Source organism: Staurois parvus, unplaced genomic scaffold (genome assembly GCF_062004578.1).
Source record: "Staurois parvus isolate SC_StPar_1 unplaced genomic scaffold, SC_StPar_1.0 ptg000136l, whole genome shotgun sequence".
Taxonomy (NCBI): Eukaryota; Metazoa; Chordata; class Amphibia; order Anura; family Ranidae; genus Staurois; species Staurois parvus.
The window spans coordinates 1,445,683-1,463,455 of NW_028317932.1; the positions used below are offsets into that span (position 1 = coordinate 1,445,683).

Below are 17,773 nucleotides of genomic sequence, written 5' to 3' on the forward strand. Positions count from 1 at the left end.
GGCCACAGAATCGTTACTGAGGGACACAGAATCGTTACTCAGGGACACAGAATTGTTACTCAGGGACACAGAATTGTTACTCAGGGACACAGAATCGTTACTCAGGGACAGACACAGAATTGTTACTCAGGGACACAGAATTGTTACTGAGGGACACAGAATCGTTACTCAGGGACACAGAATTGTTACTCAGGGACACAGAATTGTTACTCAGGGACAGACACAGAATTGTTACTCAGGGACACAGAATTGTTACTCAGGGACACAGAATTGCTACTGAGGGACACAGAATCGTTACTCAGGGACACAGAATTGTTACTCAGGGACACAGAATTGTTACTCAGGGACAGACACAGAATTGTTACTCAGGGACACAGAATTGTTACTCAGGGACACAGAATTGTTACTGAGGGACACAGAATCGTTACTCAGGGACACAGAATTGTTACTCAGGGACACAGAATCGTTACTCGGGGACACAGAATCGTTACTCAGGGACACAGAATTGTTACTGAGGGACACAGAATCGTTACTCAGGGACACAGAATTGTTACTCAGGGACACAGAATCGTTACTGAGGGACACAGAATTGTTACTCAGGGACACAGAATTGTTACTCAGGGACACAGAATCGTTACTGAGGGACACAGAATCGTTACTGAGGGACACAGAATTGTTACTCAGGGACACAGAATCGTTACTCAGGGACACAGAATCGTTACTGAGGGACACAGAATTGTTACTCAGGGACACAGAATCGTTACTCAGGGACACAGAATCGTTACTGAGGGACACAGAATCGTTACTCAGGGACACAGAATTGTTACTCAGGGACACAGAATTGTTACTCAGGGACAGACACAGAATTGTTACTCAGGGACACAGAATTGTTACTCAGGGACACAGAATTGTTACTGAGGGACACAGAATTGTTACTCAGGGACACAGAATTGTTACTCAGGGACACAGAATTGTTACTCAGGGACACAGAATTGTTACTGAGGGACACAGAATCGTTACTCAGGGACACAGAATTGTTACTCAGGGACACAGAATTGTTACTCAGGGACACAGAATTGTTACTGAAGGACACAGAATCGTTACTGAGGGACACAGAATCGTTACTCAGGGACACAGAATCGTTACTCATGGACACAGAATCGTTACTCAGGGACACAGAATCGTTACTCAGGGACACAGAATCGTTACTGAGGGACACAGAATTGTTACTCAGGGACACAGAATTGTTACTCAGGGACACAGAATCGTTACTGAGGGACACAGAATCGTTACTGAGGGACACAGATTTGTTACTCAGGGACACAGAATTGTTACTCAGGGACAGACACAGAATTGTTACTCAGGGACACAGAATCGTTACTCAGGGACACAGAATCGTTACTGAGGGACACAGAATCGTTACTCAGGGACACAGAATTGTTACTCAGGGACACAGAATCGTTACTCAGGGACACAGAATCGTTACTGAGGGACACAGAATCGTTACTCAGGGACACAGAATCGTTACTGAGGGACACAGAATCGTTACTGAGGGACACAGAATCGTTACTCAGGGACACAGAATCGTTACTCAGGGACACAGAATTGTTACTCAGGGACACAGAATCGTTACTGAGGGACACAGAATCGTTACTGAGGGACACAGAATCGTTACTGAGGGACACAGAATCGTTACTCAGGGACACAGAATCGTTACTCAGGGACACAGAATCGTTACTGAGGGACACAGAATCGTTACTCAGGGACACAGAATCGTTACTCAGGGACACAGAATCGTTACTCAGGGACACAGAATCGTTACTGAGGGACACAGAATCGTTACTGAGGGACACAGAATTGTTACTCAGGGACACAGAATTGTTACTCAGGGACACAGAATTGTTACTCAGGGACAGACACAGAATTGTTACTCAGGGACACAGAATTGTTACTCAGGGACACAGAATCGTTACTGAGGGACACAGAATCGTTACTCAGGGACACAGAATTGTTACTCAGGGACACAGAATCGTTACTGAGGGACACAGAATCGTTACTCAGGGACACAGAATTGTTACTCAGGGACACAGAATCGTTACTGAGGGACACAGAATCGTTACTCAGGGACACAGAATCGTTACTCAGGGACACAGAATCGTTACTCAGGGACACAGAATCGTTACTCAGGGACACAGAATCGTTACTGAGGGACACAGAATCGTTACTGAGGGACACAGAATCGTTACTCGGGGACACAGAATCGTTACTCAGGGACACAGAATCGTTACTGAGGGACACAGAATCGTTACTGAGGGACACAGAATCGTTACTCGGGGACACAGAATCGTTACTCAGGGACACAGAATTGTTACTCAGGGACACAGAATTGTTACTGAGGGACACAGAATCGTTACTGAGGGACACAGAATTGTTACTCAGGGACACAGAATTGTTACTCAGGGACACAGAATCGTTACTCAGGGACACAGAATTGTTGCTCAGGGACAGACACAGAATTGTTACTCAGGGACACAGAATCGTTACTCAGGGACACAGAATCGTTGAATTAAAGAGTATGTCAGACAACACGCAGAGGAGTGGCAGAGGAGGCAATGTTTCAGGAGCGAGCAGACGTGGCAGCAGAGGAAGGGGTCGAGGCAGCACTAGTCGCAGCCAGAGGCCAGTGCTCCCGGTGTCATCCAGCGGTCGCGTCTCCACCGACAACCCTGCCGTCATCGATTGGTTGGCTCGGTCGTCTTCCTCTTCCCAGGTCACCTCTGACACCTACAGCCAACGGTCGGTGGGTACGTCAGACACAACCGTTAGTTGGCATGGCCCGGGAGCAAGCCCACTGAAATCACGTGTCCTCTACCTGCCCCTGTCCTTTGGTGTTCCCTCACCAAGCGAAGTATCGCATGCTGTGGGCTCAGCCCCACTGTACAGTGAGGAAGAGCTAACAGAGGGCGGTCAGGAACGGGGGGAGACATCCGCCTCTTCAGCAGCCAGGCGAAGAAGTACTGGCGAGGAGAGTGGCTCGGTAGCCGGTCTAGAGACAGGTCTGTCTCCTGACCCACACGCAGCCGAGGGGGCTAGTAGTGAGGCGGAGACCCTAATTGATGATGATGAGGCTGATCGCACTTGGCAGCCTCGTCGTCATCAGGCTATTGCTTCCGCATCATCAGGAGAAGAGGGTGCCAGCTTGGCAGCGAGCAAAACAGTCGGTGGGTTGCCCAGGAGGCAGCAGGGTCGCAGCAGTGTCAGTGGAGGCAAACGGCCACGGAGTAGAGCACCAGCTCCACTGCAGCCTACCACCACGGCCAGTAGTGGTGCCGGTGTGCACGGAGGAAGTAGCAGTCAGCCAGTGAGGAGTAGCGGGGGCAAAGTTTCCTACTCAGCGGTGTGGCAATTTTTCGTCAAGCCGCCCGAGGAAGTAAACGTAGCCGTATGTCGACTATGTGGCCAGAAAGTCAAGCGTGGCCAGGGGGCCCATGTTGGGACTACAGCGTTGCGTCAGCATATGCAGCGTCGCCATTCGGTGGCCTGGGAAAACCGTGATAAAGATACGGCGGTTCTGCCTGCCCCAGCCCCCGCTCCATCACCCGCTCCGTTACTTGCTCCGTCACCCGACGTCAATCGCCCTCTAACAGCCAGTCAAGGCTCCAACACCTCTGCTGAGGGGAGTTGTCGCTCGTTGGCATCTTCCGCTCGTTCAGATGCTCCTTCTCCTGCTACTCCTCTTCACGGATTCCGTCAGCAGTCTTTCTTGGAATCCGTTTCCAAGAGACAACAGTTTGCGAGCACGCACCCGACGGTGCAGAAGCTGAACGTCCTCCTGTCCAAGTTGCTGGTGCTGCAGTCCCTCCCTTTCCAAGTGGTGGACTCAGCACCTTTCCGAGAAATGATGGCTTGTGCCGAGCCGCGGTGGAGAGTGCCAAGCCGGCATTTTTTCGCCAAAAAGGCAGTGCCAGCCCTGCATTCACATGTAGAAGAGATGGTGGGCCAGTCTTTGAGCATGCCGGTCTCTGCCAAAGTGCACGGCAGCGCCGACGTGTGGAGCTGTAACTACGGTCAGGGACAGTACATGTCATTTACGGCCCACTGGGTGAACGTGGTGCCGGCACAGCCGCACCAGCAACTTGGACAGGTCACGCCGCTTTTGCCTCCACGTTTGCACGTCCTTGGTCCAGCAAAGATGTCCGCCTCTACCACCTCTTCTTCCGCCGTGTCCTCAGCCGCCACCCCCGTGCCAAGTCCCATTACCCGACCGGCATATCACATGTGCAGGGCGCAACGGTGTCACGCTGTGCTGCACCTGGTATGCCTTGGCGAACGTAGTCACACAGGGGAGGAACTTCTGAGTGTAATGAACAGAGAAATCGACAGATGGCTGTCTCCGCGCAAACTGAAAATCGGAACCACGTTGACCGACAACGGAAAGAACATGGTGTCTGCTCTGCGTCAAGGAAGGTTGTGCCATGCGCCATGCATGGCTCACGTGTTCAATCTGGTTGTCAAGCGGTTCCTAAAATCCGCCATCCCACTGCAAGACATCCTTAAAATGTCACGTAAACTTTGCATGCATTTCAGCCATTGCTACACCGCAAAGCACACCCTCCTTGAGCTGCAGCGGCAGAACGGAATTCCAGAGCATCGCCTGATCTGCGACGTTGCAACAAGGTGGAATTCAACCCTACATATGTTAGACCGCCTTTACGAACAGCGAAAGGCCATCACTGATTTCCTGATGTTACAAGCGGATAAAGGTACTCCCCTGTGTAACTTAGATGTCAGCCATTGGCAGCTCATGCGTGACACCTGCCGCTTGCTCAGGCCCTTTGAGGAGGCCACGCTATTCGTGAGTCGGCAGGACTATGGGATGAACAACGTCATTCCTCTGTTGCACGTCCTGGAACAAATGCTGTTAACAATGGCTGGTCAGGGTGCGGTAGACGTGGCGCACAGATCTCAACGCCACATGACCCCTGTGGGGGCAGGACAGGAAGAAGAGGAGGAGGTAGAGGAGGACATTGGTGCTCAGGAATTATTGAGTGAAATGGGTGGTTTTTCCACTCAGCGGACAGGAGTGGAGGAGCAGGAGCATCTGGTAGAGGAGGAGGAGGAGACAGAGGACCCAGACACACCGTGGCAGTATGCTGTGGAGATGGAGGCAGGGAGTCCCTCGCATTCCTTGGCACAAATGGCCCATAGCATGCTCGGTTGCTTGCGTAGCGACAGCCGAATAATAACCATCAGACAGAGGGATGACTTTTGGCTGTCCACCTTGTTGGACCCTCGCTACCGTTCAAAAATGGTGGCCTTTTTCACACCTGCTGAGAGGGAGGCCAAAATAACGTACTATAAAAACCACCTATGTAGTCAGTTGGTCTCTGCCTTTCTGCGCCAACGTCCATCCTCAGACACTGTGGGCCCTGTGCGCTCGCGTTCCGCTGCCATGGCAGCAGGGGAGGGGTGGGGTGGTAGGAGCAGTGGCAGCTCCACCAGCAGCGGCTGCCTCAGTCTGCAGTCGATGATGAGTAGCTTTCTTCACCAGCGCAGTGAGGAAACTACTAACCAGCCGCAGCAGCAGCAGCATCAGGTGGACCTGGAGCAGGACCTCAAACAACAGGCTTGGGCCTACTTGGACAGCACCCTGCCAACCGAGGTAGACAATCCCCTTGACTACTGGGCAACGAAACTTGACCTTTGGCCCCAACTAGCTGAATTTGCCCTTGAAAGGCTGTCATGCCCGGCCAGTAGCGTGGCATCGGAGCGCGTGTTTAGTGCGGCAGGAGGTATTGTAACTCCGCGGAGGACACGACTGTCCACCCAAAGTGTGGAGAGACTCACGTTTGTGAAAATGAATCAGGCGTGGATTAGTCTGGATTTCAAACCACCAGTTCCTGACACAACTGACTAAATCCGCCATGAATCATGCCCCAAACATGTTATTATTTTTAACATAGGCCTCTGTATGGCCTTCAATTTAAGCTGCTTACGCTTCGCCACTCTGCCATGGGCCCCTGTACCGCCTCCTCTTGCTGCTGCCAGGTCCAGAGTGTGTCATGGGTCCCTGTACGGCCTCCCATTGCTGCTGTCTCCATCGCCACACTCTGCCATGTGCCACTTTCAGGTCTCCTCACACTGCTGGTGGGTTCCATTTTGTCATAGGGTGCTGGCAGATTACGGGCCTCCCATTGCTGCTGCCAGGCCCGTAATCTGCCATGGGCCCCCGTGCCGAGTCCTCATGCTGCTGCCAGGCCCGTAATCTGTCATGGGCCCCTGTACCGCCTCCTCATGCTGCTGCCAGGTCCAGAGTGTGTCATGGGTCCCTGTACGGCCTCCCATTGCTGCTGTCTCCATCGCCACACTCTGCCATGTGCCACTTTCAGGTCTCCTCACACTGCTGGTGGGTTCCATTTTGTCATAGGGTGCTGTATGGCCTCCCATTGCTGCTGCCAGGCCCGTAATCTGCCATGGGCCCCCGTACTGACTCCTCATGCTGCTGCCAGGCCCGTAATCTGTCATGGGCCCCTGTACCGCCTCCTCATGCTGCTGCCAGGTCCAGAGTGTGTCATGGGTCCCTGTACGGCCTCCCATTGCTGCTGTCTCCATCGCCACACTCTGCCATGTGCCACTTTCAGGTCTCCTCACACTGCTGGTGGGTTCCATTTTGTCATAGGGTGCTGGCAGATTACGGGCCTCCCATTGCTGCTGCCAGGCCCGTAATCTGCCATGGGCCCCCGTACCGACTCCTCATGCTGCTGCCAGGCCCGTAATCTGTCATGGGCCCCTGTACCGCCTCCTCATGCTGCTGCCAAGTCCAGAGTGTGTCATGGGTCCCTGAACGGCCTCCCATTGCTGCTGCCAGGCCCGTAATCTGCCATGGGCCCCCGTACCGACTCCTCATGCTGCTGCCAGGCCCGTAATCTGTCAAGGGCCCCTGTACCGCCTCCTCATGCTGCTGCCAGGTCCAGAGTGTGTCATGGGTCCCTGTACGGCCTCCCATTGCTGCTGTCTCCATCGCCACACTCTGCCATGTGCCACTTTCAGGTCTCCTCACACTGCTGGTGGGTTCCATTTTGTCATAGGGTGCTGTATGGCCTCCCATTGCTGCTGCCAGGCCCGTAATCTGCCATGGGCCCCCGTACTGACTCCTCATGCTGCTGCCAGGCCCGTAATCTGTCATGGGCCCCTGTACCGCCTCCTCATGCTGCTGCCAGGTCCAGAGTGTGTCATGGGTCCCTGTACGGCCTCCCATTGCTGCTGTCTCCATCGCCACACTCTGCCATGTGCCACTTTCAGGTCTCCTCACACTGCTGGTGGGTTCCATTTTCTCATAGGGTGCTGGCAGATTACGGGCCTCCCATTGCTGCTGCCAGGCCCGTAATCTGCCATCGGCCACCGTACCGACTCCTCATGCTGCTGCCAGGCCTGTAATCTGTCATGGGCCCCTGTACCGCCTCCTCATGCTGCTGCCAGGTCCAGAGTGTGTCATGGGTACCTGTACGGCCTCCCATTGCTGCTGTCTCCATCGCCACACTCTGCCATGTGCCACTTTCAGGTCTCCTCACACTGCTGGTGGGTTCCATTTTGTCATAGGGTGCTGGCAGATTACGGGCCTCCCATTGCTGCTGCCAGGCCCGTAATCTGCCATGGGCCCCCGTGCCGAGTCCTCATGCTGCTGCCAGGCCCGTAATCTGTCATGGGCCCCTGTACCGCCTCCTCATGCTGCTGCCAGGTCCAGAGTGTGTCATGGGTCCCTGTACGGCCTCCCATTGCTGCTGTCTCCATCGCCACACTCTGCCATGTGCCACTTTCAGGTCTCCTCACACTGCTGGTGGGTTCCATTTTGTCATAGGGTGCTGGCAGATTACGGGCCTCCCATTGCTGCTGCCAGGCCCGTAATCTGCCATGGGCCCCCGTACCGACTCCTCATGCTGCTGCCAGGCCCGTAATCTGTCATGGGCCCCTGTACCGCCTCCTCATGCTGCTGCCAAGTCCAGAGTGTGTCATGGGTCCCTGAACGGCCTCCCATTGCTGCTGCCAGGCCCGTAATCTGCCATGGGCCCCCGTACCGACTCCTCATGCTGCTGCCAGGCCCGTAATCTGTCAAGGGCCCCTGTACCGCCTCCTCATGCTGCTGCCAGGTCCAGAGTGTGTCATGGGTCCCTGTACGGCCTCCCATTGCTGCTGTCTCCATCGCCACACTCTGCCATGTGCCACTTTCAGGTCTCCTCACACTGCTGGTGGGTTCCATTTTGTCATAGGGTGCTGTATGGCCTCCCATTGCTGCTGCCAGGCCCGTAATCTGCCATGGGCCCCCGTACTGACTCCTCATGCTGCTGCCAGGCCCGTAATCTGTCATGGGCCCCTGTACCGCCTCCTCATGCTGCTGCCAGGTCCAGAGTGTGTCATGGGTCCCTGTACGGCCTCCCATTGCTGCTGTCTCCATCGCCACACTCTGCCATGTGCCACTTTCAGGTCTCCTCACACTGCTGGTGGGTTCCATTTTCTCATAGGGTGCTGGCAGATTACGGGCCTCCCATTGCTGCTGCCAGGCCCGTAATCTGCCATCGGCCACCGTACCGACTCCTCATGCTGCTGCCAGGCCTGTAATCTGTCATGGGCCCCTGTACCGCCTCCTCATGCTGCTGCCAGGTCCAGAGTGTGTCATGGGTACCTGTACGGCCTCCCATTGCTGCTGCCAGGCCCGTAATCTGCTTTGGCCCCCGTACCGACTCCTCATGCTGCTGCCAGGCCCGTAATCTGTCATGGGCCCCTGTACCGCCTCCTCATGCTGCTGCCAGGTCCAGAGTGTGTCATGGGTCCCTGTACGGCCTCCCATTGCTGCTGTCTCCATCGCCACACTCTGCCATGTGCCACTTTCAGGTCTCCTCACACTGCTGGTGGGTTCCATTTTGTCATAGGGTGCTGTATGGCCTCCCATTGCTGCTGCCAGGCCCGTAATCTGCCATGGGACCCGTACCGACTCCTCATGCTGCTGCCAGGCCCGTAATCTGTCATGGGCCCCTGTACCGCCTCCTCATGCTGCTGCCAGGTCCAGAGTGTGTCATGGGTCCCTGTACGGCCTCCCATTGCTGCTGTCTCTATCGCCACACTCTGCCATGTGCCACTTTCAGGTCTCCTCACACTGCTGGTGGGTTCCATTTTTTCATAGGGTGCTGTATGGCCTCCCATTGCTGCTGCCTCCACCGCCACACTGTGGCTCCACACTCTGGTTTTGGCCCCGTGACTGCCCAAATGAGTGAAGTGTGCGGTGATTCTAAGATCGACGGCACTCATCTGCATGTCATACTGACTGACAGTATTATTTCTCTTCCCCAGCAGACTCCAAGGGCATTTAAATTAAAGGTACAGTGTTCTGCACTAATATAAAGGCTCTCTGAAGCCTAGAAACACCCTTTTTATAAGTTAAATTCGCAGCGAATATATTCGACTCGAATCAAATTTATTCCGCGAATTCGCCGAATCAGCCGAATCGAATTTTTGAATAATTCGCTCATCTCTAGTTATAACCCTCCTTTACTGTATCCAAAGTGAGAAATGTTTTGCCTTCAGTTCTACTTTATGTTTGTGGGTGGATAGTTCAATCAGTCAAGTATACTTCACTGCCTATCAATAGTAATAGAAACGTCAGTCTAACCATGAATGACGCAATCCTCCATTCACTAGCAAGCACTGCTAAATAGACATGTCAATTTGAAGGCCACAGATAACAATTATCACTTGGGCTCCTTTCTCCTTTATAACAAAAACACATTATAAAGTGATTTTAGCACTTTTGTTTTATTAGAACATGAGATAAACAAGAATATCCATTTAAGTTAACCCATGCTGAAGCAGATTCATGGGCTGCCATTCCTACTTGAAATACCAAAACTTTACTTTGCAGAGATTTCCTCTTATTTCCTTTTGGGTTTCAGATACATGAAATAAAGGAAAATCCCCCATGACATAGGCAGGTTTCTAGACAGGTGCAGGTCGGCCTGCCGACACAGGTAGAACTGTTTAATCAGCGGCCATCCAGAGAGCGGAAGGCAGCAGGAACTCATGTTCCTCTGAGGCCTCCGTATCATCAGGAGAGCAGCTGTCCAAATTGGACACTGCTGCAGTGGGTGTCTTTGGTGGCCATCATTAGTGTGGGCAATGCTTATAAATAGCAATGTCCCCCTGCACTTGGCACGCATTTGTGAAGTGGTTAGGTCAGGGCCAGGAACCCACTGATCAGGCACAGCATATTTAGCATAGGAAAAGGTTCCTGTGGAGGAGGGACAGTATAGGGACTGCCGCCTGTGTTGCAGCCAGGAGTTCATCCTGCCCTTAGTGCCTCTTTGCCAGACTGCCTTCCAGCCACCTCCGTAAGTGCTGCTCTGCTGGGCTGAGCTGTGCTACACAGACCCTGTTACCGCTTTGTCAGAACTTTCTTGTTACTATACTTTGCTGCATGGGAATGCAGGCCGCATGCTATCCCTCATTCCCGAAATAACTACACTTATTTACATTTAAATAATGACTCACACACAATATTTCTTCCTTTGGCATAAAATTTTGGCTGCGGCACTTTTATTGGTAATTACACATAACATAAAATAAATTTGCAATATAATTTATTCAAAACTCTTACACTTTAATTATCAACCATGAATAAACTTGCTCAGTCTTTTAGGACTCGAGCTATCTGAAATAATTCTATCAATAAGTCCCCCTTTTCTATAGAAAAGGTGACACAAACCACATACACAGTGCCTTGTGACGAGGGAGGGAGGGTGGGGAGCCCATTGCCAACTCTGGCCAACTGTAAGAATTCTGTCACGGAGTGCCCTTTATAAAATGAACCCCAAAAAATTCCAGAATGTTCTAGGTCACGTGATTTTCTCGCTTTTTCCAAGGTCATGTGGTTATTCTCTTCCTGCTTTTTTCCCTGTCAGATTTCTTAACCACTTGCTGCCCTGCCACTGTAGAAATACGGCGGCAGGGCGGCACGGGCAGGCAAAACCACGTTTTAAAATGTGTGTTTTGTAAACAGATAGGGGGCCCGCGCGAGGCGCGCCGCCGTCCTATCTGTCCCGCCGATCACCGCCGCGGATGTTAGTCGCCGGGTCACAGCCGGTCCTTACCGGCTGTTTCCCGGCGATCGGCGGAAAACAGTGACAGACAGCACAGCTGCAGTAGGTGTGCTGTCTGTCACTTCCCTGACAGCTCGAGAACGAGCTGATCGAGACAGAAGAGTTTCTCTCTCTTGATCAGCCTTGTCCCGTCCAGCACACCCCCGCCCCCTAGTAAAACACTCCCCCTCACACAGATAACCCTTCCCTGCAAAATAAAGTTAACCCCTTCCTCCCAGTGCCATTAGTACAGTGTCAGTGTTTTTTTTTTTTGCACTGATCATTGTATTAGTGTTTTGGGGATGTCAGTGACCCCAAGTCAGTACCCCCCAATGTCAGAATGTCCGCCGCAGTCCCGCAGTCCCACCATAAGTCGCTGGTCGCTGCCATAAGTCACTGATCGCCGCCATAATTCGCTGATCGCCGCCATTATTAGTATAAAAAAAACCCTAAAAATCCCAGTATCTTTCCTGCCATTTGTAAACGCTATAACTTTCACGTAAACCAATTAATTTACACGTATTGTTTTTTTTTTAGCAAACACATGTCGCAGAATGCATTTTGGCAGAAATTTATGACTAAATTTGATTTTTGCTTTTTTTTTTACTGGACATGTTTTATAGCAAAAAGTCCAAAATATAGTTTTTTTTTTCCTCAAAATTGTCAGGCTTTTTTTTTTATAGCGTAAAAAATAAAAACCGCATAGGCAATCAAATACCACCAAAAGAAAGCTCAATTTGTGGGGAAAAAAAGGATGTAAATTTCATTTATGTACCGTATTGCATGACCGCGCAATTGTCCGTTAAACTAGCGCAGCGCTGTATAGCAGAAAAATGGCGTAAATTGCAGTATATATACCATAGTTTGTAGACGCTATAACTTTCACACAAAGCAATCAATATACACTCACTGGGATTTTATTTACCAAAAACATGGAGCAGAATACATTTTGGCCTAAATTTATAACCAACTTTGAGTTTACTATATATTTTTTATAGCTGAAAGTAAAAAATATTGTTTTTCTTCAAAATTTTTGGCCCTTTTTTGTTTATAGCGTGAAAAATAAAAAGCGCACAGATGATCAAATACCAACGAAAGAAAGCTCTATTTGTGTGAAAAAAAGGACCTAAATTTCGTTTGGGTGCAGCATTGCATGACCGCGCAATTATCAATTGAATTAGTGCAGCACCGAGTAGCAAAAAGAGGCCTGGTCATTAAGGGGGGTAAATCCTCTGGAGCTCAAGTGGTTAAAGGGGCCCTAACCTAATTCCTACTTATTCCTGAGGAGAATTTTTTTTTTTCAATTAAATTAAGGGATGGCATCCACATTCCCATGCTTTCGGGCTCATATGTTAGAGCCCTCATTTTTCATTCCTTGGTCTCCGGGTGCATTCTCTCCTCTCCAGGCACCAAACGCTTGGCCCTGCTTACGGGTTTCACCGCCTCCCGCCCACCATATAAGGAAATGACAGGCAGGCAGTGGCTCTCTCGTTCTGGGAGGATGCCATATAACGTCCTCCCACTCTAGCTACCCCTGAGGTGCACGTCGATCGGTGGTGTGCTGTGTCCCTGGAACACAGTGGATCACTGATCACAGTAAAGAGCCAATGACACAGGCTCTATCATGTGATCAACTGTGTCCAATCACAGCTGATTGCATGTAAACAGGAAATGCTGGTTATCGGCAGTCCTCTCCTCAAGCTGACAATGCATGAGGAGAGTAGAGCCGATAAGCGGCATTCCTAAGAGGGGACATCTACACTGATCATCAGGACACTGAACATTTTTTATTTTTTTTTCTCAAAATTGTCGGTCTTTTTTTTTTATAGCGCAAAAAAATAAAAACTGTACAGGCGATCAAATACCGAAAGAAAGCTCTATTTGTGGGAAAAAAGGACATACATAATTTGGGTGCAGCGTTGCATGACTGCGCAATTATCAGTTAAAGTAACGCAGAGGAAAAATAGCCTGGTCAGGAAGGGGGGGGGGGGGGTAAATCCTCAGGAGACCAAGTGGTTAAAGAACATATAAACAACCTATTCAGTTTAAACTGGAAATAAAATGTAAAACATCTGTGTATAGATATTCCCTTTTGATAATTATTATTATAATACAGGATTTGTATAGCGCCAACAGTTTGCTCAGCGCTTTACAATATAAGGCGAGACAATACTGCAACGATACAGTTCAATACATACAGTTCAATAGAAGAGAGTAAGGAGGGCCCTGCTCCTTGGAGCTTATAAGTGATCACATACCCTCTATTCTCAGCTGCATAAGGAGTTCAGTGAGGTGAGGGAGGAGAAACAGCAGCACACTGATCTTCCCAGTGAATGACTGTGCGAGGGGGGGGGGGATTTGACATAAAGGAAGCAATACAAAGAGAACTTGAAAATAGGAATAGGAAATGTTGGGTTTACATATTATGTAATCATTCCATACTCTATTCAAAACTAAAACAAGTTTAGAACTCATTCACACTTGTGCGACTTGTTATGCAACTTTGGGGTCCATGTTTCCCAATGAGCACCATTCATATCTGTGAGGCTTCAAGTTGCAGCAACTTGCAATTAGTTCCTGCAGTACTTTGGTCAGACTTTCATGTGACTTGAGGGACACAGACTTCACTATAAATCCTCCAAAGTCGCATGAAAGTTGCACCTTAATGTTATACATGCAACTTGTGTGCGACTTTGTACATTCTGGTGTTTGCATTCTGCTTTCTTACTAAGTTCTGCGTAAGGCATATAGAAAAAATTGAATTCCTTCCGTCTGTGATATTTGTTTTATTTGCACTAACATACAAATTTTCAGGATGAACTTTCGGGGTGTACCTCCTTTCTCAAGGTCCAAGCCAATCTTTGAGTACTATATGTAAGAAAGTGCAGCGCTGAAAAAAAAATATATATATTGCGGAATTGTAAAGTGCAACACATAACAGTGCAAAAAACATTAGTAAATGCGATATCTAAAAATCAAACAATATGGTAAAGTGCATCAAGAATGTAACGAGCTGAGTGAGCCTGACTAATTTTGTGCCCTGCTGGCTATTTAGGCCCCGTATACACGGGACACTTCTGAATGATGGAAACTGGCTGCTGGAAAACGTAGGTTAAAAAACGTCTGTTTAGCTGTGTTTCATAACACGTTTATGCACGTATGCGTTTAGAAGCGTTTTTTTAAAGATAAGCACAGGAGAACGTCCCAAATGCCCAGAATGCACTGAAAAGTGGCAAATTATTAACTATTTCATACGTTTCAGAGAAATAGAGAGAGTAGAAGAAGAGACAGTAGTATGTGTTGATGTTAGCTTAGGTGTGAGTTGCTCATTAACATTTCTTTTGTTTCCAAGGGTGGGAAAGGTGTCTGTTGGAGAGAGTCATTAAGGCCACCTGGCAGGGGGTCTTCATGAGGAATTTGAGGTGTGAATGGTCATTAACATATCTTTTGTTTCCAAGGGTGGGAGAGGTCTAAGGTGTGAATTAGTCATTACCATGTGTGACAAGCTTGGTAGGAACATCCTGTGTTCAGTGTTTTGTCTATTTGAGTACCTTAACAACGCTTTGCATGCATTTTTCATGATGAAAAAAGGTTCTGGACAGCATCGAGAACTGGAAGAGTTAAAAAAAATTTCAAAAGCAAATGCTTATAAACGCGATTTGCCGTGTTTAGCCGCATTTACAAGCATTTTGCATTTGCAATGTTTATAAAATTGGCTGCTGAACGCAAGTTTTCTGAGTTAAAAAAAACGACTGTAAACTCAAATGCCTGTAAACGATTGTAAACGAAGATATGTACATGAACACATAGGAAAACATTAGAGTGAGTTCAGGGGCTGCTGAAAAAAACGCTGAACAGCTCATAAACGTAAGTTTATCAGCTGCAGTGTACATGAGCCCTTAAACTGAACTTGCAGATGACGTTGGCAATAGGCGTACCCCTGAGGATGTGCATGCGCACGAAACGTGTTGGGTGGAGCCGCCATTTGCTAACGTCACGCCGATGGTCGGAGCGATGGCCATCTTTATGCTTTTTGATTTCTATTTCCACGTCGATACTTTTTAATGATCTAATAAATACTACACTATGTGCAACCTTATTGGCTCCTGTGGTGAGCTATTCCCTTTAGGACAAGGGCTGACTTCCCATCCGAGTGCCCAGGACGAATTTGGTCTGGTTTAACCCTTTGGCCGCCTTCTATTCTCAGATGTTTAATGCTGGATTGCCTGTTACCAGTTTTCATCTGGTGAGTGTACATCTGAGAGAGGTGGTGAATTCTTTTGTGTGATCATCAGCACATTTGCACTCTGCACCTTGATTATACTGTGCCTTATGGTTTCACGGACAATTGCTTCCATTTATGGATATTTGACTATATAAATAGCACGTTTAACCACGGACATTGATGTAGAGTGTTATCCTATTTATATATCTCAGATTTTATATGTTTATCGTAACATCATTTACTACTGCACTTTACTTCACGGATCACCACAGACATTATTGTATTTAAGCGCAGCACCAATTAGCTTTTTATTTATTATTTTATTTAGATTCTGCCCATGATACACTTTATTGTTTGGCATTTGCTTTTTGAGCTGTTTAGCTGATATTTTTGTGCTTTTACTTGATGCACTTTACTGTTTCACTCAGCTCATTACATTCATGATGCACTTTACCATATTGTTTGATTTTTAGATTTCACATTTACTAATTTTTTTTTTTGCACTTTTATGTGTTGCACTTTACCATTCCGCAATATATATTTTTTTCTATTAGCGCTGCACTTTCTTACATATACTATTGTAGGGGATTGTTACCTTCACCTTGTGTGCCAGCTGCTCCCCAGATATCGCCAGAGCTCACCTATATATTAGCTTCTGTTACATAATCTTTGAGGACTGCTTGGACCTTGAAAAGAAGGGGGTTACACTATGAAAGCTCGTCCTGAAAATTTGGATGTTAGTGCAAATAATAAAAAGTATCACAGGCAGAACTCAGCTGTTTTTTTTGCAGGTGAACTACTACGGCTACAATCACCGCAGGGCATACTGGAAATTCTAGTTCTACAAGTGCTGCAGAGACCCTGCCTGCCACAGCTTCAGATGTGGATCCTCGGCTCCATAATTTGGGGAATCGTATTACAGTGACAAGAGGATCAGGAAGGAAGCTGTCAGCGCGCTACAGGAAGTAAGGAGAGAGACATGCAAAGTTTGATGTGATCAGAGTGCTGTATGAATAAACCATGTCACAAATCGCCCTTTGCTTCCTGTAATCCTTTAACTAGAACCCACTGGAGCTGCATCTGGTTACTGATTTATGTCAGGACCTCGGTGGACGCTCAGAGACGCAGGGCTGCAGCCAGCGTGATCCCATCCCATGGCCTCTGCTGCCTATTATTTGGGCTTTGACTTCAGCACTCAGCAGGTAATATGCATTGTTCATGTAATGACAATCTCTGACCATCTGCAGAGGAAATACGACATATGGTCTTCTTGTGCCTAGTACACACGATCAGAAAATCGGAGGAAAAATAAACAATTGCACGATAATCTGATCCTTAGTACACAGCTTTCAAGAGCCAATCATGACAGTTCATGTGAAATTATCCGAAGGGACAAACACAAACTTTTTTTCGTACGATACCAGAGTGAATGATTTTCCTTTAATCAGTATAGTAAAAAATTGGAAGACCAAAACCATGCATGCTCAGAAACAAAAGAATACATTTCAATACAATACATTACATCACTTCCAAAGTTGTATTCTGTCATAGGAGAATATTCATAGTTTTAGTTATCTCTTCATTTTCGATATGGAGATTAGCATGCAATAAAAAAGGGGCAATCATTCGTCCGATATTCTCATCATGTGTACAAGGCTTTACACTACATTCACACAAGCCTCCTGCGTTTGCTTTATTTAAATGCAGATGAATTAAACAAACTTTATGCTTCCCAGATCAAGTCCTCCTGTGTTTAAATGTACATGCGTTTACATGCAATTAGACATGGTAATAGTATTTAATCTGTCCCTGGACGCACAGAATTCTATTTTCTCTGAACAAACCTAAACACAGGTAAATGCTTAGTGTGATTTACTGTATATCATTTAGGGCCTTTTCACACCACTTGCAGTTGGATACATTTTTGACTGCACTCCAACTGCATTGACAGTCCAAAATCCAGGCTATCCTATGGGCATAGCTCACGCCATTGCAGTGCAGTGCAAATGCGCAAAAAAGCACAGAAACGCATATAAACACACTGCAATGCATCACAGTGCACATGGAAGCCCAAGGAAAAAAAGAAGATGGAAATGACCTCACAGGACAAATGCAGATAGAAAAAATGTGTGTTAACTGCATGGAAACGCACATAAATACGTGCATCAAATGCATGCAAATGTGCAAAGACAAAACGTGCAGTAGATGTGCAGTTTCTAGTGTGAATGGGTCCTTAAAATCATATACATTTAGAAATGTCCAGTAAGGCTAGGTTCACACCTATGCAGTTTGTGTTTGATCTGTTTCTGCAGTGTGTTTGGTGGTGCATTTTGCATTTTTGCACATGTATTTTGCGGTATTCTTTTGATAAATTTTTTTTTCCTTGTTAGTAGGCAGTTTAAAAAGCATAAAAAACACATAA

The 17,773-nt window shown here is 48.2% G+C and overlaps 1 protein-coding gene across 1 annotated transcript in view; it reads left to right on the forward strand.

The window, feature by feature from the left end:
- The first annotated feature begins 16,327 nt into the window (after window positions 1-16,327).
- Window positions 16,328-17,773, forward strand: part of XYLB (xylulokinase) — a 202,066-nt gene continuing 200,620 nt past the window's right edge. The window contains exon 1 of the mRNA XM_089673122.1: window positions 16,328-16,553. Coding sequence (XP_089529248.1) covers window positions 16,506-16,553 — 48 coding nt within the window. The 5' untranslated portion in view covers window positions 16,328-16,505. The remainder of the gene's footprint in view (window positions 16,554-17,773) is intronic.